Source organism: Macaca mulatta, chromosome 1, assembly GCF_049350105.2.
Source record: "Macaca mulatta isolate MMU2019108-1 chromosome 1, T2T-MMU8v2.0, whole genome shotgun sequence".
NCBI classification, from domain to species: Eukaryota; Metazoa; Chordata; class Mammalia; order Primates; family Cercopithecidae; genus Macaca; species Macaca mulatta.
In genome coordinates, this window is record NC_133406.1 from 37,390,941 (window position 1) to 37,412,607 (window position 21,667).

Here is a 21,667-nt window from a genome sequence, read left to right on the forward strand (position 1 = left end):
CTCGTTTACTCATTTATACTGTCTCAGCCTTAGTGTTAGCTAAGAAGACATAGAGGTTGTGGACACATATGTAGTTTTTGATTATTTAATCTATCCTTTCTATTGGAAAATTGATAATCACTGTATATTTCAGCACTTATTTTAGTTTTAAAGCAAAAAGATGTCTGCCCAAAGAAATTTTTTGTCTAATCATTGACAGATACTCTAGTAATATAACTGATGTTTGCTTAATTTTTCAGTTGGCTAGATTAAAAATATTTTTATCAAAAGGAAAATGAGTTAATTTTTTGTTTTTGTTTTTGTTTTGTTTTTTGAGACAGAGTCTTACTCTGTTGCAAGGCTGGAATGCTGTGGTGCAATCTCAGCTCACTGCAACCTCTGACTCCCTGGTTCAAGCAATTCTCCTGCCTCAGCTTCCTGAGTAGCTGGGATTACAGGCACCTGCCACCATGCCTGGCTAATTTTTGTGTTTTTGGTAGAGACGGAGTTTCACTGTGTTGGCCAGGATGGTCTTGATCTCTTGACCTCATGATCTACCTGCTGCGGTCTCCCAAAGTGCTGGGGTTACAGGCATGAGCCACTGCACCAGGCCAAAATGAGTTAATTTGTTAAACTGTGTTGGCAGATTAAAGTTTTATGGTTGATAAAATGTTGTTTTTCTACCATGCTCCTCTATTTTCAGAAAACTTGTTTACTTTTCTTAGAGCCATATTCTATAATCTATGAAAAAATTTTATTTTTAGAACTTTTTTTTTTTTTTGAGATGGAGTCTTGCTGTCTTGCCCAGGCTAAAGTGTAGTGGTGTGATCTCAGCTCACTGTAACCTGTGCCTCCTGGGTTCAAGCAGTTCTCCTGCCTCAGCCTCCCGAGTAGCCGGTCTTACAGATGTGCGCCACCATGCCTGGCTGATTTTTGTATTTTTAGTAGAGACTGGGTTTCGCCATGTTGGCCAGGCTGGTCTTGAACTCCTGACCTTGGGTGATCCACCCGCCTCAGCCTCCCAAAGTGCTGGGATTACAGGCGTGAGCCACTGTGCCCAACCCCATTTTTAGAACATTTTTGAGGTGTTTTCTAGGAACATTTATAAGTCAGGATTATTTACTCTGATAAATCAGATTAAATTAACTTCCTTAAAAATTAACCATACCTTTTAGTTTTACATATTTTGACCTAATAGGTGAGCCCTTCTTTTCCTTAAATTTAAATTGGTGTTTTTAATATTCAACATACTGTACTGCCTCTGCATACAACTAAGTGGAGAAAATAATGTTTATCAAATATGACAGGTTTAATATATTTGTAAGGCAAATAACTCATCAACTTGATAAGAAGAACATTAAGATCCTGGTAGGTAAGTGGGCAAAGGATAGAAAAGACAATTCACAAATGAAGCACTAAGGTTAAGATATAGAGCAGAACGTTTTATCCTGCTAGCATCTACCAAATTCAAATTAAAGCGTACATTTTTTTCCTGTTAAATCAGCAAAAGTAGAAAGAATAGATAATATTGAGATATTTATGAAATGGGTAGGCCCTTCTTGGAAGACCCATTGTATTTCAGTGACATGGTGTTTCAAGAGCAACATGTTCTTCACATTCTTTCGTTCAGTTTTAGCACACTTTGCAGATACTGTTCTAGATAAATAATCCAAATAAGCAGAAATTCATAGATACAAATATGTTCATTTCAGTATTATTTGTAGAAGAGAAAATGGGACATAATATTGTATTGGATATCTCTTGTTGTGTAATTCATAACCTCCCACCCCAATTTAAGCAGTTTAAAACACAAAACATTTGCGATCTCACACTTTCTGTATGTAAGGAATTCAGGAGCAGCTTATCTGGGTGATTTTGGCTCAGTGTCTGTCATGAGGTTGCAGTCAGGATGTCAGGTAGAGCTGTAGTCCTATGAAGATTTGACTTGGGCTGGAGGATCTACTTGCAAGGGATAGCTCACCCACATAACTGTAGGCAGGCGGCTTCAGTTCTTTGCCACATGGGCATCTATAGGATTGTTTGACTGTTCTTAGGACATGACACCTGGATCCTTGAGGTATAAAGAGAGAAGGGAATGTGTTTTATAGCCTAGTCTTGGAAGTCACATGTTGTCACTTTCATCACATGTGATATTAGTTTAAAATAAGTCTCTAAGTCCCATCACATTCAATGGGAGAATAATTAATTTCCACATTTTGAAGAAAGGAGTATGAAACAAATTTTGAATATGTTTTAAAACCACCACAAATGTCCAGCAGTTAGGTAAAGTAGGGCACAAAATTGAAGTTACAGTGATGATAGTAATAAAATTATTTATTAATGATCGTATTAGGATTTAGGGAGTAATGAGTTTTTCTTCTTATATTTTTCAAACTTTCTGTGTTGTTACATGATTTTTATAAGAGACTAGTTCCTCTATATTCATAGGAAAAAATAGTATGACTTATCACTAAGCTGTCTAACCATAGGCAGATCATGATCTTTCCCTTTGAGTTGTGACGTAATTTTTTTCCTTTCATTTTTTTATTGCGGTAAAATATACATAACATAAAATTTACCATTACAACCATTTCTTAAGTATACAGTTCAGTGGTGTTAAGTACATTCATATTGTTTTACAGCCATCACCACCATCCATTTCCAGACTTCTTTTCATTTTGCAAAACTGAAACCCATTAAACAGTAACTCCCATTCATCTCTTTCCCCAGCCCCTGGCAACCACCATTCTACTTTCTGTCTCGATGATTTTGACTATTCTTACTGTCTCATATAAGTGGAATCATACAGTATTTGTCTTTTTGTGATTGGCTTATTTCACTTTAGTATAATGTCCTCAAGATTCTTTCATGTTGTATCATATATCAGATTTCCTTCCTTTTAAGGCTCAATAATATTCTATTATATATAAAAATGTCATTTTGCTTATTCATTCATTTGTTGATAGATAGTTGGGCTACTTCCATGTTAGCTACTATGAATAATGCTGCTTTGAACATGGTTGTACAAATAGTTCGAGCCTCCACAAGTTTTTTGGTTGTATACTATATTTGTCCATTCTCACACTGCTATAAATTACCCGAGACTGGGTAATTTATAAAGAAAAGATGTTTAATTGGTTCACAGCTCCACATGGCTGGGGAGACCTCAGGATACTTACAATCATGGCAGAAGGCACCTCTTCACAGGGTGGCAGGAGAGAGAATGAGTGCAAGCAGGGGAAATGCCAGATACTTATGAAGCCATTAGATCTCATGAGACTCACTATCATGAGAATAGCATAGGGGAAACTGCCCCCCGATCCAATTACTTCTACCTGGTTCTGCCCATGATACTTGGGGATTATGGAGATTACAATTCAGGGTGAGATTTGGGTGGGGACACAGAACCAAACCGTATCATATATCTAGAAGTAGAATTGCTGGATCTTATGGTAATTCTAATTTTACTTTTTTGAGGAACTGCCACACTGTTTTCCATAGTGACTGTACCATTATACATTACCACCAACAGCAAACACGGGTTCTAGTTTTGCAAATCTTTGCCAGCAGTTACTATTTTGTGTGTTTTTGATAGTAGCCTGTCCTATTTACATCCTAATGGGTGTGAAGTAGTCATAATATAATTTGTAATGAGTTATTTTTCTGAGGAAAAATAATATAAGATTGATGTTCAGTGAATGCTGATGTGATTGTAGGTAAATTGGCAGGATGAGGAGCAGCAAATCAAAAGAGGTGCCTTTACAAAATCCAAGGAACTCTCAAAGCAAGGATACTGTTCAAGGTATGATTTTGTTTTTTTAAAGGGAACTTAATACCTCATTTAGGTCATGTGTATTACATTTTGGTCTAATAAATAAATGAAAATTATACCTATGCTTTGATTTATAGAAAGTGGATAAATAATTTTTAAATTCTCTTATATTTTAAATATACATGGTGCTTCTTGTTAAAAGCATCCTATGGTAAACTGTTTTGTAAAGCAGGAATCCTTTTTTAAAATGAACCAGTATATGTAAAATTTTTCAGAAATTCTGGCCTAATTTCAATAAATGGTATAGCCCCAATATAGTTACAGACTTACAGGGTTACAGATAATAATAGTAAGAGTCTCACTGAATTCTTTTTAAAATAATGCATTAGAGGTAATTTTAAGGCATGATATTTTTTGAGGGAGATTGACAAACTAGAGTACATCTGGAGGAAGATTATTGGGTTTGTGAAAGATCTGGAAATCGAGTCATATGAAGAGTATTTGGAGGAAGTGGAAATACTTATCCTGAAGAAGGATGACTTATGGAAAATACATGACCTTAAACTATTTGAAGGGTTGTTATCTGAAAGACTGAATGGATTTTACCTATGTTTTTACTGGTAGATCAAAATCTGGAGTAGCTTTCTAATCTTTCTTACATCGTATTATAAAATATAGTACAATATAAAATTTTTGTTCAGCTCATTGGGGTAAACTGAGGGTGCTGCTTATTTTTGGAGCTGTCTGATATAGATGTGAGTGGAAATGCCAGTCCAATGGTAGCAGTGTCTATTTACCTTTAAACCATATGTTGGGAATGTTGGCTTAATAATCTTATAGATAAAAACCCATTTTGACTCAATATAATAAAGCATTTGCTGAGGAATTGTTCTGCCTAATAAGGTAGTTTTCAGACTTTTGAGTGCATTTGGGAGCTTATTAATATTCAGATTCTGAGGTCTAATTCAGAGATTCTGGTTGATTGATATAGTAAATACCATTTTTTTTCCCAGGAGATATTACCACATCGTGGGATGCACTTTCTCAAACCAAGGCTGCTGTAAGTAGTTTTAGCATCCATTTATTTATTTCTAGATGAAAATCAATTTCCTGTTATGATTGAATAGATTAAAATTTTTTCTATACTGTTCTTTAAAATTTACTTTTATTTTTATTTTTTGTTATACAGACGGGTTCTCACTGTGTTGCTCAGGCTGGTCTTGAACTCCTGGGCTCAAGAGATCCCCTCTCTCTCTCTCTCTCTCTCTTAGTCTCTCTCTCTCTCTCTCTCTCTCTCTCTCTATATATATATATATATATATACACGCACACACACACACTGTATATTATAAAATGAACATAAATGACAACTATTAAATGGTAAAGTAATAAACAGGATACTACTTTAGGGATTAGGAGCACAAGCACCATGGCGTATAAAGTATTAAAATTAACTGGTTGTGGTGGCTTACACCTGTAATCCTAGCACTTTGGGAGGTCGAGGTGGGTAGATAGCTTGAGCCCAGGAGTTTGAGATTAGCCTGGGCAACATGGCAAAGCCCTGTCTCTACCAAAAAAAGACAAAAATTAGCCAGGCTTGGTGGTGTGCACCTGTAATCCCTGCTGCTCAGGAGGCTGAGGCAGGAGGATTGCTTGAGCCCAGGGAGGTTGAGGCTTTGAGGTTGCAGAGACCCTTGATTGTGCCACTGCGCTTTAGCCTGAATGACAGAGCAAGACCCTGTCTCAGTAATAATAATAATTTGTACTGTTCATTCACCTTTAATAAATTTGTTCACTTGGTAGGTGGAAAAGAGAATTTAAGCTGGATGCAGTGGCGCACCCCGTAATCCCAGCACTTTGGGAGGCCAAGGTGGGAGGATCATTTTGAGCCCAGGAGTTCAAGACCAGCCTGTAAAACATGGCAAAACCCCATTTCTGCAACAGTACAAAAATTAGCTGGGTGTGGTGGCATGCGCCTGTGGTCCCAGCCACTTGGGAGGCTGAGGTGGGATGATTACCTGAGCCCGGGAGCTCAAGGCTGCAGTGAGCTGTGATCATACCACTGCATTCCAGCCTGGGCAACAGAATGAGATCCTGTCTTAAAAAAAAAAAAAAGAAAGAAAAATTTAAAACAGAGGATGAAGGTAGTGGCTTTGTCTATGTAGAAGGCTCATCGTTAGGGAGGAAATGAAGGAAACCAACTTCTTGAATGGACTGTGAGTTATTCTTCCTTTCCAATTTGGATGCCCTTTATTTCTTTCTGTTGTCTGATTGCTCTAGCTAGGACTTCCTGTACTATGTTGAATAACAGTGTTGAAAGAGTTACTTCTTTTTTTGTGGCAATAACAGGTTTTTTTTTTCTCTTACTACTGAAGAAGAATGACTGTGGGCAACCTGTTCCCATTTGTGTTCTGGCCAATCTTGTCTAGAGTTTAGGAATCCAAGTTTGGCAGGTGATGCAAATAGTTCATTCAAAGGGAAACTCTTTTCTTTTTAATTTGCTCTCTGGGCAAATTACTTTCCTAATATACCCTTTTTTGTTTTCTATACCACCTGATTTTGAATCACCTACTTCTTTACTAAGTATTTCAGTGATATTTTCTGTCCTCTAATCTTTAGAACTAGTTTGAAAATAAATCTGGAAAAGGTGATATAACCTAGATTTGGTCCCAATGCAGAGTCGTATTTTGGCCCTATGAATGTAGCAATATATATTCTCTCTCTTCTACCTGAGCATTATATTTTGTATAGTATAGAAATAGTTTTTATCCACCAGTTTAACTTAGTGCTAAACTAATTTAGAGCTAAACTGTTAATAGTTGTTTTTCAAAACTATTGGGTGTTTTTGAAGAACATTTAAGGATGATAAAGGAATATAAGTAGGGGAGACAATCTAATGTAGAACTATTAGTATATCAAAAATTATTCCAATTTTTAAAATGCATTGGGATGCAAAAATCTGAAGGAAGGCTGGGTGCAGTCGCTCATGCCTGTAATCGCAGCACTTTGGGAGGCTGAGGCAGGTAGATCACTTGAGCTCGGGAGTTCGAGATCAACCTGGACATTTGGGAGCTTATTAAAATTCAGATTCTGAATTTTAAACCCCGTCTCTACAAAAAATACAAAATTAGCTGGGCTAATTAGTGGTGTACATCTGTAGTCTCAGCTACTTGGGAGGCTGAGGTGGGAGGATCGCTTGAGCCCAGGATGCAGAGGTTGCAGTGAGCTGAGATCATGTGACTGCACTCCAGCCTGGGTGACAGAGTGAGACCCTGTCTCAAAAAAAAAAAAAAAAAAAAACTGAAGGAAGATATATCAAAATTTTATATAAAGTGTCTATATGTGATGGAATTTTGATGATTTTAATTTTATTTTTTATATTGTTTCTGTTTTCCTAGTTTTTTCTTATAAGCATGTAATATTTTACTATTTAGGAAAAAATGCTTTTCAGTCATTGAGAACATTGGTGGTTATAACCAAAAATTGACTTATATTGCAGAGTTATATTTTCTCTTTATTGTGAAACTTATTTTATAGACATAAAACTGTAAAACACAGTGGCTGTTTGAGTACTTATAGTCCTAAATTTTGGTCCAGGTAAATAATTCTTTACTCATTTTTGTGTGTAAAATGCACAGGATATATTGCATAATGGTATGTCACATATAAAGTCAGATAATTGGCTGAACATGGTGGCTCATGCCTGTAATCCCAGCACTTTGGGAGGCCGAGGCGTGTGGATCACCTGAGGTCAGGAGTTTGAGAACAGCCTGGCCAACATGGGGAAACCCCATCTCTATGAAAAATACAAAAATTAGCCCGGTGTGGTGGCGCACGCCTGTAATCCCAGCCACTAGGGAGGCTGAAGGAGAATCTCTTGAACCCGTGAGGTGGAGGTTGCAGTGACCCGAGATCGTGTCACTGCACTCCAGCCTGCATGATGGACCAAGACCGTCTCAAAAAAAAAAAAAGTCAGATAATTTACTACATTTTTTACTAAACAATTTAAAAAATAGGTCAGCATATCAAGTGGAAACTCTTTGATATTCTTCAGAATCTTATTGATTTTTCTTGTCTAAATTTGGGGAGCATTATGCCAGATATTATTACAGCTAAAGTAAAAAATGATGAAAAACAAATATTTTAAGAAAGCATTCCTGAGTTTTTTTTCTACTTTGGAAAAAGGTATCGGGCAATATACTTTTAAATAACCATGTAAATTGATGGTGGATTATTTACGGAATTAACTTATGTCTTGTGATGGTATTTAAACTTTAGCTGAGACACATTGAAAATAAATTAGAAGTAGCCCCTACAAGTACAGCTGTGTGTGATTCTGTCATGGATACCAAGAAGTCTTCTACAAGTGCTACCCGAAAAATAAGTAGAAAAGGTATGTATGAAGTTACTTCCAAATATATACATATATTAAATATAAATTTTGAAAAAACAGACAGCTCTGTCTACAGGGGTATAGCCTGTGGATCTAGCCACCACACCTGGCTAATCTTATTTTATCTTTTGTAGAGACAAAGTCTCTCTGTGCTGCCCAGGCTTGTCTTGAACTCCTGGCCTTAAGTAATCCTCCCATCTTGGACTCCTTAAAGTGCTGGGATTATAGGTGTAGCTACCACACTCTGCCTTAAATATAATTTGTTGATGTAGTAGTTTTGTTTCAGTTTAATTTCTTCTTATAGTCTCGTGTTGCTTGCTTTTTTGTCAGAGACACTGGCATTTAATCTTTTTCTTTTGATATTGGGTAGCTATGAAATAGCCTCATGTTCAGTGACTGTAGATGGTGTTTTCACCATCTTTTGATCAGGGACTTTAGCACTATTACATCACCCTTGACAATGAGTTTTCATTTGTTTTTAGCGATGAGTTTCATTTTGAGGTTATGTATGTCTGATTTGTTTTTTAAATTCACAGATAAATAGTGCTTTGGAAATGAAATTTAGTTGACTTAATAAAATGTATATTTTTGTTGGGATTTAAAATCATAAATGGAATCTCTTTCATATGGTGACTGTTATAAAATGATACAATGCAAATATTTTCTTGGGTTACCTTTTGTATTTTGATCTTGTGGTTTCTTTCCTTTTTTTTTTTTCTTTTTTCGTTTTTTGAAACAGAGTCTCACTCTGTTGCCCAGGCTAAAGTGCAGTGGTGTGATTTCTACTCACTGCATCCTCTGCGTCCCAGGTTCAAGCGATTCTCCTGCCTCAGCCTCCTGAGTAGCTGTGCCACTAGGCCTGGCTAATTTTTGTATTTTTAGAAGAGATGGGATTTCACCATGTTGGTCAGGCTGGTCTTGAACTCCTGACCTTGTGATCCGCCTACCTTGGCCTCCCAAAGTGCAGGGATTACAGGTGTGAGCCATCATGCTGGGCCATTCTGTGGTTTTTTAATTGGTGGGTGAAAACCTCCAGGTCAGTACTTTCTACCTAAACTGTGATATATTTATATATATAAATATTTATATAGATAGATAGATAGATTTTTTTTTTTAACCTGGCAGTTTGTTAGGTTGTATCTGATACTTCTCTTTTAAGTGAGAGCCATGACAAAAATAAATTTTATATGTAGAATTTTATTTTGCATTGTTTGCTCAGAATATAATTTTTCTATCAACGGAGTTACTTTAACAATTTAACCTGAATGTTTTTCATCTACTTATATAATATAATATCCAACTAGAGATACTAGAGATAACTTATATAATATCCAACTCTTAGAAATAATAGATACCTAATTTTTTTTTAAGATACCAGCCAAATTCAGAGGCAGTTGTATTTTATATCATATGTTCTCACAGATTTCCTTTTCCTTCAGATGGTAGATACCTGGATGATTCTTGGGTTAATGCTCCAATCTCCAAATCCTCTAAATCACGAAAAGAGAAATCTCGTAGTCCTCTCAGAGCTACCACCCTGGAGAGTAATGTGAAGAAAAATAATCGTGTGGAATTTCGTGAACCTTTGGTTTCTTATAGGTTAGTATTGAAAAAAAAAGGTATCAAATAGGTTTAGCCTGTAATATTTACAGTAAGAGTATACTTTGTTTTCTGAGTTTTTTACAGCACTCTGGTTGTGAAATAGTGTAATACTGTAGTATTACTACCTTTTTCATTCTTCACAAAAGATGGCTACAAAAGATAGTGCAAACATGAAATACTGACTGCAGTAGCCTCTTCTACAGATAAGTATTCAAGGGGAAAGAAATAGTAATAGTTGCCTCAGGCCACCTTTATTGTAATAAATATGTTTCCTAGAAACAAATTATTCCATCTCTGGAAGTGTGGCTTTTTTGTTTCTTCTTAATAACTCAGATCATTTATTTTATATAGTGAACTTTATATTGCTAACTTTTTTTCTTTTTTGAGAGGGGAGCATTAATTAGTCACATAAAATTCCTTTCTTATTGAGAATATGAGTTGATTTGTTGTTTTATTTTGTTGCCAATGGCTTTCAGCAACTTAGATTGATGTAAGAATTTTGATAGTATAGATGATATAAAATGCTTTGCATTTTTGTTAACATAGCTTAAGATATTCAACTGATAAACTTACAGAATTTTGTATTTGAGAGACACTTTACTAATGATTTCAGTGCATTCATATTCTTAGTATGGCAAATATTAATAAGTAATAAACACTGGGCCTTTTTTTTTGTTTCATTTGTAAGCTTTTTTGTGTGTTTTAAACACAAATCAAGAAGTTTCATGATGATACTTGGTAGTTCTAGGTATATATTTGTACTCTTAAATTTTACATACGTTGGGAGATGGATGTGGATTGTCAGTTCAATTTTTAATATGTTGCATTTGATGCAATTTTGAATTATCTAGGTGGAAATATTAAATAGGCATTTAAAAATTTGGGTAAGAATGTATGTGGGATGGTCAGGGCTGAGAATATAAATCTGGGAGTTATCACTAGTATTGAAGCACTAGAAGGGCTGGAAAAAATATAGAAAGAAGGTCAGGGGTATAATCTGGGTAAAGTTCAGAGTTTAAAAAAAAGAAGGGAAAAGTTTGAAGAAGAATAATCGAAGTTCAGAATCTCTAAACACACAGATATTAAGCAACTTGCCTAGAGACATAATCATTATCAGAATTGAGACTGAGTTGCTCACTTCATATTTATGTTCAGTGTTCTTCCTGCAAATAATACTACTTTACATTTAGAAGTATGTAAATTATGGTTTTTTGTTTTTGAGACAAGGTCTTGTTCTGTTGCCCAGGCTGGAGTGCAGTGGCACAATCATGGCTCACTGCAACCTCCGCCTTCTGGACTCAGGCGATTCTCCCACCTCAGCTTCCTAAGTAGCTGAGACTTACAGGCGCGAGCTACCATGCCCGACTAATTTTTTTTTTTTTTTTTTTTATAGAGATGGGGGTTTCACCATATTGCCCAGGGGGGTCTTGAACTCATGTGCTCAGGTGATCCACCTGCCTCGGCCTCCCAAAGTGCTTGGATTACAGACGTGAGCCACTGCGGCTGGCCTGTAAATTATGTATCTTTTAAGAAAAGAAAAAAAGGCCGGGCGCGGTGGCTCAAGCCTGTAATCCCAGCACTTTGGGAGGCCGAGGCGGGTGGATCACGAGGTCAGGAGATCGAGACCATCCTGGCTAACATGGTGAAACCCCGTCTCTACTAAAAATACAAAAAACTAGCCGGGCGTGGTGGCGGGCGCCTGTAGTCCCAGCTACTCGGAGGCTGAGGCGGGAGAATGGCGTGAACCCGGGAGGCGGAGCTTGCAGTGAGCCGAGATCGCGCCACTGCACTCCAGCCTGGGCGACACAGCGAGACTCCGTCTCAAAAAAAAGAAAAAAAAAAAGAAAAGAAAAAAATACCCAGAGGATAGCTGTGAATGGAATACCCTCCACCTGGTGGATTCCATTCCTCACTTAAAACTCATTACTTTCTTTGGGAAAAATGGCCAGATCTATTTCTACCCCACTCCCATTTTCCCAACCTAGTTCATCATCCCTCTCTGCTCCCAAAGTACTGTGTAGCTTCCTCTGTTAAAACATTTTCAGGTGGCATTATGTTTTGGTTCCATATCTGCCCATTAGTCTATCTAAGGGTGTAAATCTTACTCTCATGGCATTAGCTTAATGCCTAGCATGTACTAAATATTTAAATACTTTTTCCTAACCTATTACCAGGAAAAATTTCAAATTTACAGAAAAGTTGAAGGAATTGTATACTGAACATCCTTATATGTATTCAGTAAATATTTAATGAGTGAGTGAAAGAAAGATTGTATGAAATTACTTTTTGTTGGGGGGTGTTAATTTTCTATCCTCTTTTGAGAGTGGGACATGATATGTAACCTACCATTTTATGTTTTTATTTTTTGCATGTGCTAATTTTAGAACTAAATTATTTTAACTGTCAATTGTTGCAGTCTTGTTAATACAGTGAAAATAATCACATTTAGCCTCAGTCTCTAGGACTGATTTCACAGCCCCATCTCTTTCTTTTTTTCTTTTTTTTTGAGGCAGTGTCTCACTCTGTTGCCCAGGCTGGAGTCCGGTGGCCCAGTCACAGCTCACTACAGCCTTGTTCTCCTGGGCTCAAGCCATCCTCCCACCTCAGTCTCCAGAGTAGCTGGGACTACAGACAAGCACCACCACTCCCAGCTAATTTTCATATTTTTTGTAGAGACAGGTTTTTGCTGTGTTGCCCAGGCTGGTCTCATACTCCTGGGCTCAAGCAATCTGCCCACCTTGGCCTCTACAAGTGCTTGGATTACAGGTGTGAGCTACCACACCTGGCGATCCCCATCTTTTTCAAAATCAACCACTCAGAACAGGGTCTAAAGTTTTTTGGGTTATGGACCCCAGTGAGAATCTGACAAAAGCCGTAGACTGTTCTTTTTTTTTTTTGAGACCGAGTCTCGCTTTGACCAAGTCTTGCTTTGTTGCCCAGGCTGGAGTACAGCGGTGTGATCTCGGCTCACTGCAAGCTCCGCCTCCCGTGTTCATGCCATTCTCCTGCCTCAGCCTCCCGAGTAGCTGGGACTACAGTCGCCTGCCACCATGCCCTACTAATTTTTTTGTATTTTTAGTAGAGACAGGGTTTCACTGTGTTAGCCAGGATGGTGTCAATCTCCTGATCTCATGATCCACCCGCCTTGGCCTCTCAAAGTGCTGGGATTACAGGCGTGAGCCACCGCGCCCAGCCAGCTGTAGACTGTTTTCTTAGAAAAATGCACATGCTCATATGATCTCAATAGAAACAGTTACTATGTTATGTTATCGTGGCTTTAAAAATCTTTGTAGTATTTAGGGTTTTATGCTTTTACCTGAAATGCCCTAGATCAGATCATTGCTATACAATAGAACCATTAATGTGAGCCACACATTCAACATTTTTAGTAGTCACACACAAAAAAGATATTTTACATTCCTAAATTTTTAGAACCCAGTATGTAACTTACATTACAGCAGCTGTCAATTTCGATTAGCCACATTTCATGTGCTCAATAGCCCATGTGGCTAGTGGCTGCTGTTTCAGACATTCAGGTCCAGCCTGTTGTTATGTCTGGTTTTATAATTTTCTTGACTATTTTTTTCATGATTCATGTACTCTTCTCACTGCTGAAACATTTGTCTTCATTAGCCTCCCTTTTCATGAACTGCTTTCCTAAAATAAGGCTCAGCCAGGCACAATGGCTCACACCTGTAATCCCAGCACTTTGGAAGGCCGAGGCAGGCGGATCACCTGAGGTCAGGAGTTCAAGACCAGCCTGGCCAACCAACATGGTGAAACCTCGTCTGTACTAAAAATAGAAAAGTTAGCCAAGCATGATGGCACGCGTCTGTAATCCCAGCTACTCGGGAGCCTGAGGCGGGAGAATCGCTTGAACCCGGGAGGCAGAGGTTGCAGTGAGTGAGATCATGCCACTGCACTCCAGCCTGGGTGACAGAGTGAGAATCCTTCTCAAAAATAAATACATAAATAAATAAATAAAATAAATCTAAAGTAAGGCTTATTAGAATGACATGTAAAATAAAAATAGTCTCTGGCGGAAGATTTTTGGTAGTGTTTTCTGTGAGCAGAGAATATGGACTTGTGAGAGGTACTTTGGCTTTGCCCAGCCTTCTTTGCTTACTCCTGATTTTCTAGATATGCTTTACAAAGTTTGAAGCTGCCAAAAAATACTTTGTGGTTAAGAGATTTAACATTACTAACCACATTTATTTGGAGGAAAATATTTATTGTACCTCCACTATATTTCTACCCCTAGTCTATTTATTAATTTTGTTCCTTATTTAGAAGTGACATATATGAAATGCCAGTATTTGAGAACTTCTTTCCCTGGTATGTAAGATTTTATAGAGTAGCAAATAACACAATTTATTAACAAATGTCAAGTGAATACCCAAAGTCAGGTTATAATCCTGTTTTCTGGAGTTCTTAGGAAATCTCTCTACATATCTTTTGCATATTTCTTATTTTATAATATGCAGATTGTTATTTAGATTATTTGCCATTTTACTTGATAGAGGGGGTATTGAGCATTGAGTTATAATATTACTAATGGTTATTTTGCAATCTTTAACTTACTGGAATTTCTAGGCTTTTTATTTTTTGGTTTCTAATGCTAGCTTAGAGTTCTGATTCAGTTTGTATGACTGGTTTCCATTTGACTAGTTTTTGTACTTTTATGAAAAGCTTTTAAAAAGATTTAGCTTTAAAATTGACAAGTAGAAACTGTATGTATAGTATACAACATGATATTTTGGTATATGTATACCTTGTGGAATGGCTAAATCAAGTTATTTAACATGTATTACCTCATATTCTTATTTTTTTTGTGGTGAAAACACTTAAAATCTACTCTTAGCAATTTTCAACTATACAATATGTTATTTCTTATAGTCACAGAACTTATTATTTTTTATTGTAGGGAAATCCATGGTGCACCTTCCAATTTGAGTTCCAGCCATCTGGAATCAAAGGATGTATATTGTGTAGATGTTAATGAAGAAAAGAGTGAGAGTGGTAACTGGATGATAGGCAGTCAAGAAGAACGGAATATACGGAGCTGTGATTTTGAGAGCTCCCAATCATCTGTCATCAATGATACAGTTGTTAGGTTTTTAAATGATCGACCAGCAATTGATGCATTGCAAAGTTCTGAATGTTTGATTAGGATGGGAGCTTCTATGAAAACTGAAGAAGAAATGCCTAACAGAACAAAAGGAAGTGAGAACAATTTGAAGCTTTCTGTGAATAACATGGCCCATGATATTGATCCAAAAGTGTTACGACTAACTGACTCTTCTCCATCCTCTACTAGTACTTCTAATTCCCAAAGATTAGATATTCTAAAGCGGCGACAACATGATGTCAAACTGGAAAAACTTAAGGAACGGATTAGAAAACAGTGGGAACACTCAGAGGAAACAAATGGCCAGGGTCAGAAGCTGGGTCATATTGACCATCCAGTAATGATTGTTAATGTTGATAACTCAGTAACAGCAAAAGTCAGAAAAGTGGCAACAGCACCCCCTGCTCCAGCATATAAAGGTTTGTAATCAGTCTTTATATCTTCCTCTCCCTGCTTCTTTGTTCTTTCTCCCTAGGATGTATTTGAATAGAGAGGATCATCTTTAGAACAGGATGTTATTCTTGACTGCATAAGCACTTTGGGAGGCCAAGGTGGGTGGATCATGAGGTCAGGAGATCAAGACCATCCTGGCTAACATGGTGAAACCCCGTCTCTACTAAAAATACAAAAAAAATTAGCCAGGCATGGTGGTGGGCCCCTGTAGTCCCAGCTACTTGGGAGTCTGAGGCAGGAGAATGGCATGAACCTGGGAGGCGGGGGTTTCAGTGAGCCGAGATCGCACCACTGCACTCCAGCATGGGTGACAGAGCGAGACTCCATCTCAAAAAAAAAAAGAAATTATTTCAATATACATGTTAAAAATACAGATTCCTAGATCCAACACTAGTCCTAAGTCAGATTTTCTGGGGCTGTGGTCCAGAATTGGAATTTTTAATGAGTCCTTCAGGGGATTCTTGTGGTTCGAGAACCACTATATGAACATTTACTAAGTTATACAAATAATAATTGATACTATTTTCAGAGAACTGAAAGAATACTGCCCTTATATTATGTTGCCATTGTATTTGGATTGTTATTAGGAATTATTTGAAAAGTAATATTTAAAAGATAATTCCATTTCCAGTGAATATTTGAGTACACAATATTTTGGCATTGGCATTGATCCTGTTGATATTTAATTTTAACATGAATGATTTACTGTCCTCATATTTAAGAAAACAATATTTAAATCACATTTGTGCCAACATTGGTAGATTTTCATTAGAAAGTGCTCTTCAGAGTTTTTTTTTTTTTTTTAAAGCCAACTCAAGTTTTTATATATGGTGGTTTTAAGAGGTTTCTATTTTTCTATTTTTATTTTTATGTTCCTGAAATTATTTTCACAGGGTCATCATGTGAAGTTTTTAATGAAGGGTTGATTTCTTGATTAGTTTAATTCGTGTTAGAGTTTTGTTATTTAAACTTCTGCCAGGGTAGCCTTTTTAATTTTTTTGTGGGTATTTTTTCCAGTTTTAGTTTTTATATATGCTTAGGTAGTTTTTGTATATATGCTTTTATATATATATATATATATATATATATAAAAATATAAATAATTTGTTTCTTCTATTAATTTCTTTTTTTTTTTTTTTTGAGGCACAGTCTCACTCTGTCGCCCAGGCTGGAGTGCAGTGGCATGATCTCGGCTCACTGCAACTTCTGCCTCCCGGGTTCAAGCAATTCTGCCTCAGCCTCCCAAGTAGCTGGAATTACAGGCACCCACCACCATGACCAGCTAATTTTTGTATTTTTAGTAGAGACAGGGTTTCATCATGTTGGCCAGGCTGGTCTTGAACTCCTGACCTCAGATGATCCGCCTGCCTCGGCCTCCCAAAGTGCTGGAATTACAGGCGTGAATCACCGCGCCCAGCCTGTTTCTTCTATTAATTTTAAGTAACAATCCAGGGCACTTTTTTTTTTATTGTAAACAGTTTTTTTTTGTATTTCTGTATTGACTCTTAATTTTTCTCTAATAAGTTTTGCAGTTTTTGTAGACCTAAGGCATCTTTAGTCATTTTTCTCTAAAAACACATCTACTGCATATAGTTTTCGCCGATTATTAGTTTTATTTTGTATTGTTTACTATGTTTTGCTAGTGATCCTCATTGTGAATTAGATAAAAATGGATAATTTGCATTTCATTCTAGCTAATTTGCAAGAAAATTGTGACCAATTCACTTGAGAATACTGAAGAATTGTCATTGTTCAATATTATAAGTAATAATATTTTTTATTAATAACATATTAGCACAATTCTTTAATATTTTTCTAGTCATTTGTGTATCACATCCATACCATTAACACAGCACATAGCAAATGGTGAGGTCAAAATATTCTTTGTTGGTTCCAAGATAGTGATTACCCCAAATCTTTGCTGTAATTATATACAGACCCATTAAGTACAGATTACACATTTAAGTTTTGTTCTTTATACAAGTCAAAGTTCTGAAATACCAATGGTTATTTCACTGAGAAAAAGTTAAAATGTTCAATTTGAATTCATATTTTGTAATAATTTGTAAAAACCTGAAAGTTGGCCGGGCGCAGTGGCTCAAGCCTGTAATCCCAGCACTTTGGGAGGCCGAGACGGGTGGATCACAAGGTCAGGAGATCGAGACCATCCTGGCTAACCCGATGAAACCCCGTCTGTACTAAAAAATACAAAAAACTAGCCGGGCGAGGTGGCGGGCGCCTGTAGTCCCAGCTACTCGGGAGGCTGAGGCAGGAGAATGGCGTGAACCCGGGAGGCGGAGCTTGCAGTGAGCTGAGATCCGGCCACTGCACTCCAGCCTGGGAGACAGAGCGAGACTCCGTCTCAAAAAAAAAAAAAAAAAAAAAACCTGAAAGTTAAAAACAATTCTATAGAATGAGAGTGAAAATCTTAAATATAACTTTCTTTGAGTTGATGACTGGATTTCCCATAGTCCTTTTATTATTTTTTTAATGTGCTAGTTTTTATATTAAAATATTTTATAAATATAACTTTTGGAGGGGGTTACTTTAAAAAAGATAACAAACATTTGAGAACTCATTATAGAATGTAGCTTCCAATGTCCTAAGCAGTGGATTTTTTTTTCCAACAATGAAAAACTGTTTTTCTGACAACTTTTTGGTAGTGTAAATTAAAAGCATCTTAAAATACTGTATTCTAAAATGACATTTTAAGTTCGTTTAAAGACATAATAAATTCATTTTGTTCACAGTCCAAAAGATGAAGAGTGTACCTCGAAAAGTTCTGTCACTCTTGTGCTTGGCCCCCTTTCTGGAGGTTACTTGTGTCAACAATTTGTATATCTTTCCAGAAATAACTTTTGCAAACATAAGCAAATAGGAGCATGTGTGTATTGTGTGTGTTTGTGTGTTTATTTTCTTCCTCTTTCTATACAGTTATTAGCATACTAAACTCATTTTGCACCTTGATTTTTTATTTATGTTTTTTTAAAAAGAAACATTAGAGGTGCTCTATGATTCTGCTTTAAAAATTTGAAATGGTGAACATGAATGGTGTTTATGTGATTCTTTCTTGTACTATATTTAGTTGTTTGCGTATCTTTTTCTTCCTGGTATAAATGCCCATGAAGATAAAGAGCCTATCTTGGTCACCCTTATTTTATCTCAGAACCTGTTACAGTGTCATGGACATAAGTAAGTGCACAGTAAATTTTTTATTTTATTCAGTAAATTTAACCAGTAAGAAAAAAAGTGGACAAAGCAATGGAAATAAAGACTTGGGGACAGAAAGATAAACTGATGGAGATAGTGAAATCTTCTTAAAGTTAACATACAAGATGTGAATGCAAAGAAAGACTCTCATAGGGATAAATGTTTCCTAAAGAGGAGAGGAGAAAAAGAGGAGAGGAGAAAAAGAGGGTTAAATAGTTGAGCAGTGGGGTTAGGTGATGTTGGAAAGTTGAGGAAGACAGAAATACATTTGCATAGAACTGCCACACTTTCTTTTTTTTTTGAAAGTTTTTTGCAGTTTATTAATCCTCATGAAAAATCTGCAGTTATCACAGGTAAAGTCATTGCAGAATCTTTACTCCTGTTTTTAGCCTTTGCAGTCCCCCTGACTTTATTCATTCTGTCCTTACGTTCCTTTTGCTGTTTCCTTGGGGTCTTTTTTTCTCTCATACAGGCCATGTCTTGGAAGTCTGTGTTTGGTCTCATTTTTCATTGCATAATCCAAGGAATCATAAATCATGCTGAAGCCATTTGTCTTGTCACCAGCAAAATGGGTTCTGAATCCAAATACAAAGATGACATTGGTGTGGCTTTGTACATTTGGGCTAGTTTTTCCCAAATTTCTGTCTTTGGTACTGTTACCTTTCCAGGGTGAAGGACATCTGTGACTGTGCTCCCTGAGGTAGTTGATTGGTTATGAACTTCCTAGTACAAATAGTTATTGTGTCATGATGGCAGTCAGTCCTCAGGCAGCTAGGCAGAATCACCACACTTTTTTAATGGCATACTATATTTTGCAAAACAACACTACGTTTATAAATTTTTTCTCGTATGTAGATACAGATGTAATGGTGTGTTCCTTGCCACAAATGTTGGGTGAAATTAAACTTATGCTATTGTGCCTAATGGCTGAATAGATTATTTACTATTAGATATGTAATTAATTTACCAGTACATTTTCTCTTATACCTTTAAAGTACTACTACCAGTTTTTTACTCCAGCCTATTCTTTACATTGATTTAATTGTACAGTTATGTATAGGTTGCTAATTCTTTGATAAGTTGAACCAATCTTTTTTTTTTTTGAGACGGAATCATACACTGTTGCCCAGGCTGGAGTGCAGTGGCGTGATCTGGGCTCACTGCAAGCTCCGCCTCCTGGGTTCATGCCATTCTCCTGCCTCAGCCTCCCGAGTAGCTGGGACTACAGGCGCCCGCCACCACGCCCAGCTAATTTTTTGTACTTTTAGTAGAGATGGGGTTTCACCGTGTTAGCCAGAATGGTCTTGATCTCCTGACCTCATGATCCACCCACCTTGGCCTTCCAAAGTGCTGGAATTACAGGCGTGAGCCACCATGCCCAGCCGAGCCAACCTTAAGATAAAAATCTTTGTACTACTTTGGTGATCATCTATATTCATTGTTTTATTGTTTTTGACAAAACAAAGTTCAGTGTATTTCTTAAAGAATAGTGATTATTTTATTTTATTTTTTGAGACAGAGTCTCAGTCTGTCGCCCAGGCTGGCGTGCAGTGATGCAGTCTCAGTTCACTACAACCTCCACCTCCTGGGTTCAAGTGATTCTCATGCCTGAGCCTCCAGAGTAGCTGGCATTACAGGCGTGTACCACCATGCCTGGCTAATTTTTGTATTTTTGGTAGAGATGGGGTTTTGCCATGTTGGCCAGGCTCAAACTCCTGGCCTCAAGTGATCCACCCGCCTCAGCCTCCCAAAGTGCTGGATTACAGGTGTAAGCCACCGTACCCAGCCAAAGAGTAGGGATAAATTTGAAGTGGAAACCTAAATGGTAATTCCTAGGAAATCCTATATGTGTAAGGTTTCTTGAGAAATTGAAAAAGTATGTTTGAAAGACCTATTTTCCACACTTTGGACACAATTTGTCCGAATAAACTGCAGCTTGCCCATTTGTTCAGTCATAGGCAAAAACAGATGGATGGTAGCAATTATAATGCCTGTCTTCAAAGATAAGAAGAATACATAGTATTGTCTCTCCCTTCATCTGGAGAAGGGTAGTTCGTGTCTTTGAAATTCATGATTTATGATCGGTATTCTTTTATCATTTAATTTAGTGCTTCTCCACTTCTAGTCTTTTTGAATGAATGTATATTGCTTTGTCTCACTGATGCTTACTTTTCCTAAACAGTATGTGTTAACATACTATGTGGTAGCTAATTATGCATTCCTCTTTTAAAAGCTTAGAAAAACTGCTCAACATCATTAGTTATTAGGGGAATATGAATCAAAAACACAATGAGTTACTACTTTATACCCACTAGGGTGGCCATACAATAAGTATTGGCAAGGATGTTGAGAAATTAGGACCCCGATACATTGCTGGTGAGAATGTAAAATGGTACAGCTGCTTTAGAAAACAGTTTGGTAGACTGGGTGCAGTGGCTCATGCCTGTAATCCCAGCATTTTGGGAGACCAAGGTGGGTGGATCACTTGAGGTCAGGAGTTTGAGACCAGCCTGGCCAACATGGTGAAACTCTGTCTCTAATAAAAATACAAAAATTATCTGGGTATGGTGGTGTGTGCCTATAGCACCAGCTACTTGGGAGGCTGAGGCAGGAAAATCACTTGAACCCAGGAGGCGGAGGTTGCAGTGAGCTGAGATCATGCCATTGCACTCCAGCCTGGGTGACACATTGAGACTCTATCTCAAAAAATAAAGTAAAATGAAATAAAATAAAATAGATAAGATAGATAAAGTAAAATAAATAAAATAAAATTTGGTAGTTCCTCAATAAGTTAAGCATAGAGTTACTGTATGACCCAGCAATTCTACTTCTAGGTATAATACCCAAGGGAATTGAAAACATGTCTACACAAAAACTTACACAAGAATGTTCATAGCAGCATTATTAATAATAGCCAAAAAGTAGAAAAAACCCAAAAGTCTATCGGCTGATGAATGGTTAAAGTATTGGTATGGTCATGCAATGGACTATCACTTGCCAATAAAAAGGAATAAAGCCCTGATACATGTTACATGATGGTTGAACCTTGAAAACATGAAAAGTGAGATAAAAATAAGACACAAAAGACCACATGATATATGATTTGGTTTGTATGAAAGGTCCAGAATAG

The 21,667-nt window shown here is 37.0% G+C and overlaps 1 protein-coding gene and 1 pseudogene across 11 annotated transcripts in view; one reads left to right on the forward strand and one right to left on the reverse strand.

The window, feature by feature from the left end:
• The window catches only part of CEP350 (centrosomal protein 350), a 161,274-nt gene that overhangs the window by 27,855 nt on the left and 111,752 nt on the right, over positions 1-21,667 (forward strand). For 6 of the 11 annotated variants that reach the window (XM_028851021.2, XM_015122601.3, XM_078001037.1 and 3 more), the window contains exons 2-6: positions 3,696-3,781; positions 4,765-4,811; positions 8,030-8,144; positions 9,584-9,743; positions 14,671-15,293. In XM_028851021.2, the coding sequence (XP_028706854.2) occupies positions 3,709-3,781; positions 4,765-4,811; positions 8,030-8,144; positions 9,584-9,743; positions 14,671-15,293 (1,018 nt within the window). In that variant the 5' untranslated portion in view covers positions 3,696-3,708. The remainder of the gene's footprint in view (positions 1-3,695; positions 3,782-4,764; positions 4,812-8,029; positions 8,145-9,583; positions 9,744-14,670; positions 15,294-21,667) is intronic. The other 5 variants (XM_078001058.1, XM_078001059.1, XM_078001052.1 and 2 more) reach the window with 1 other exon arrangement.
• LOC114678360 (small ribosomal subunit protein eS24 pseudogene) lies at positions 18,865-19,512 on the reverse strand (annotated as a pseudogene).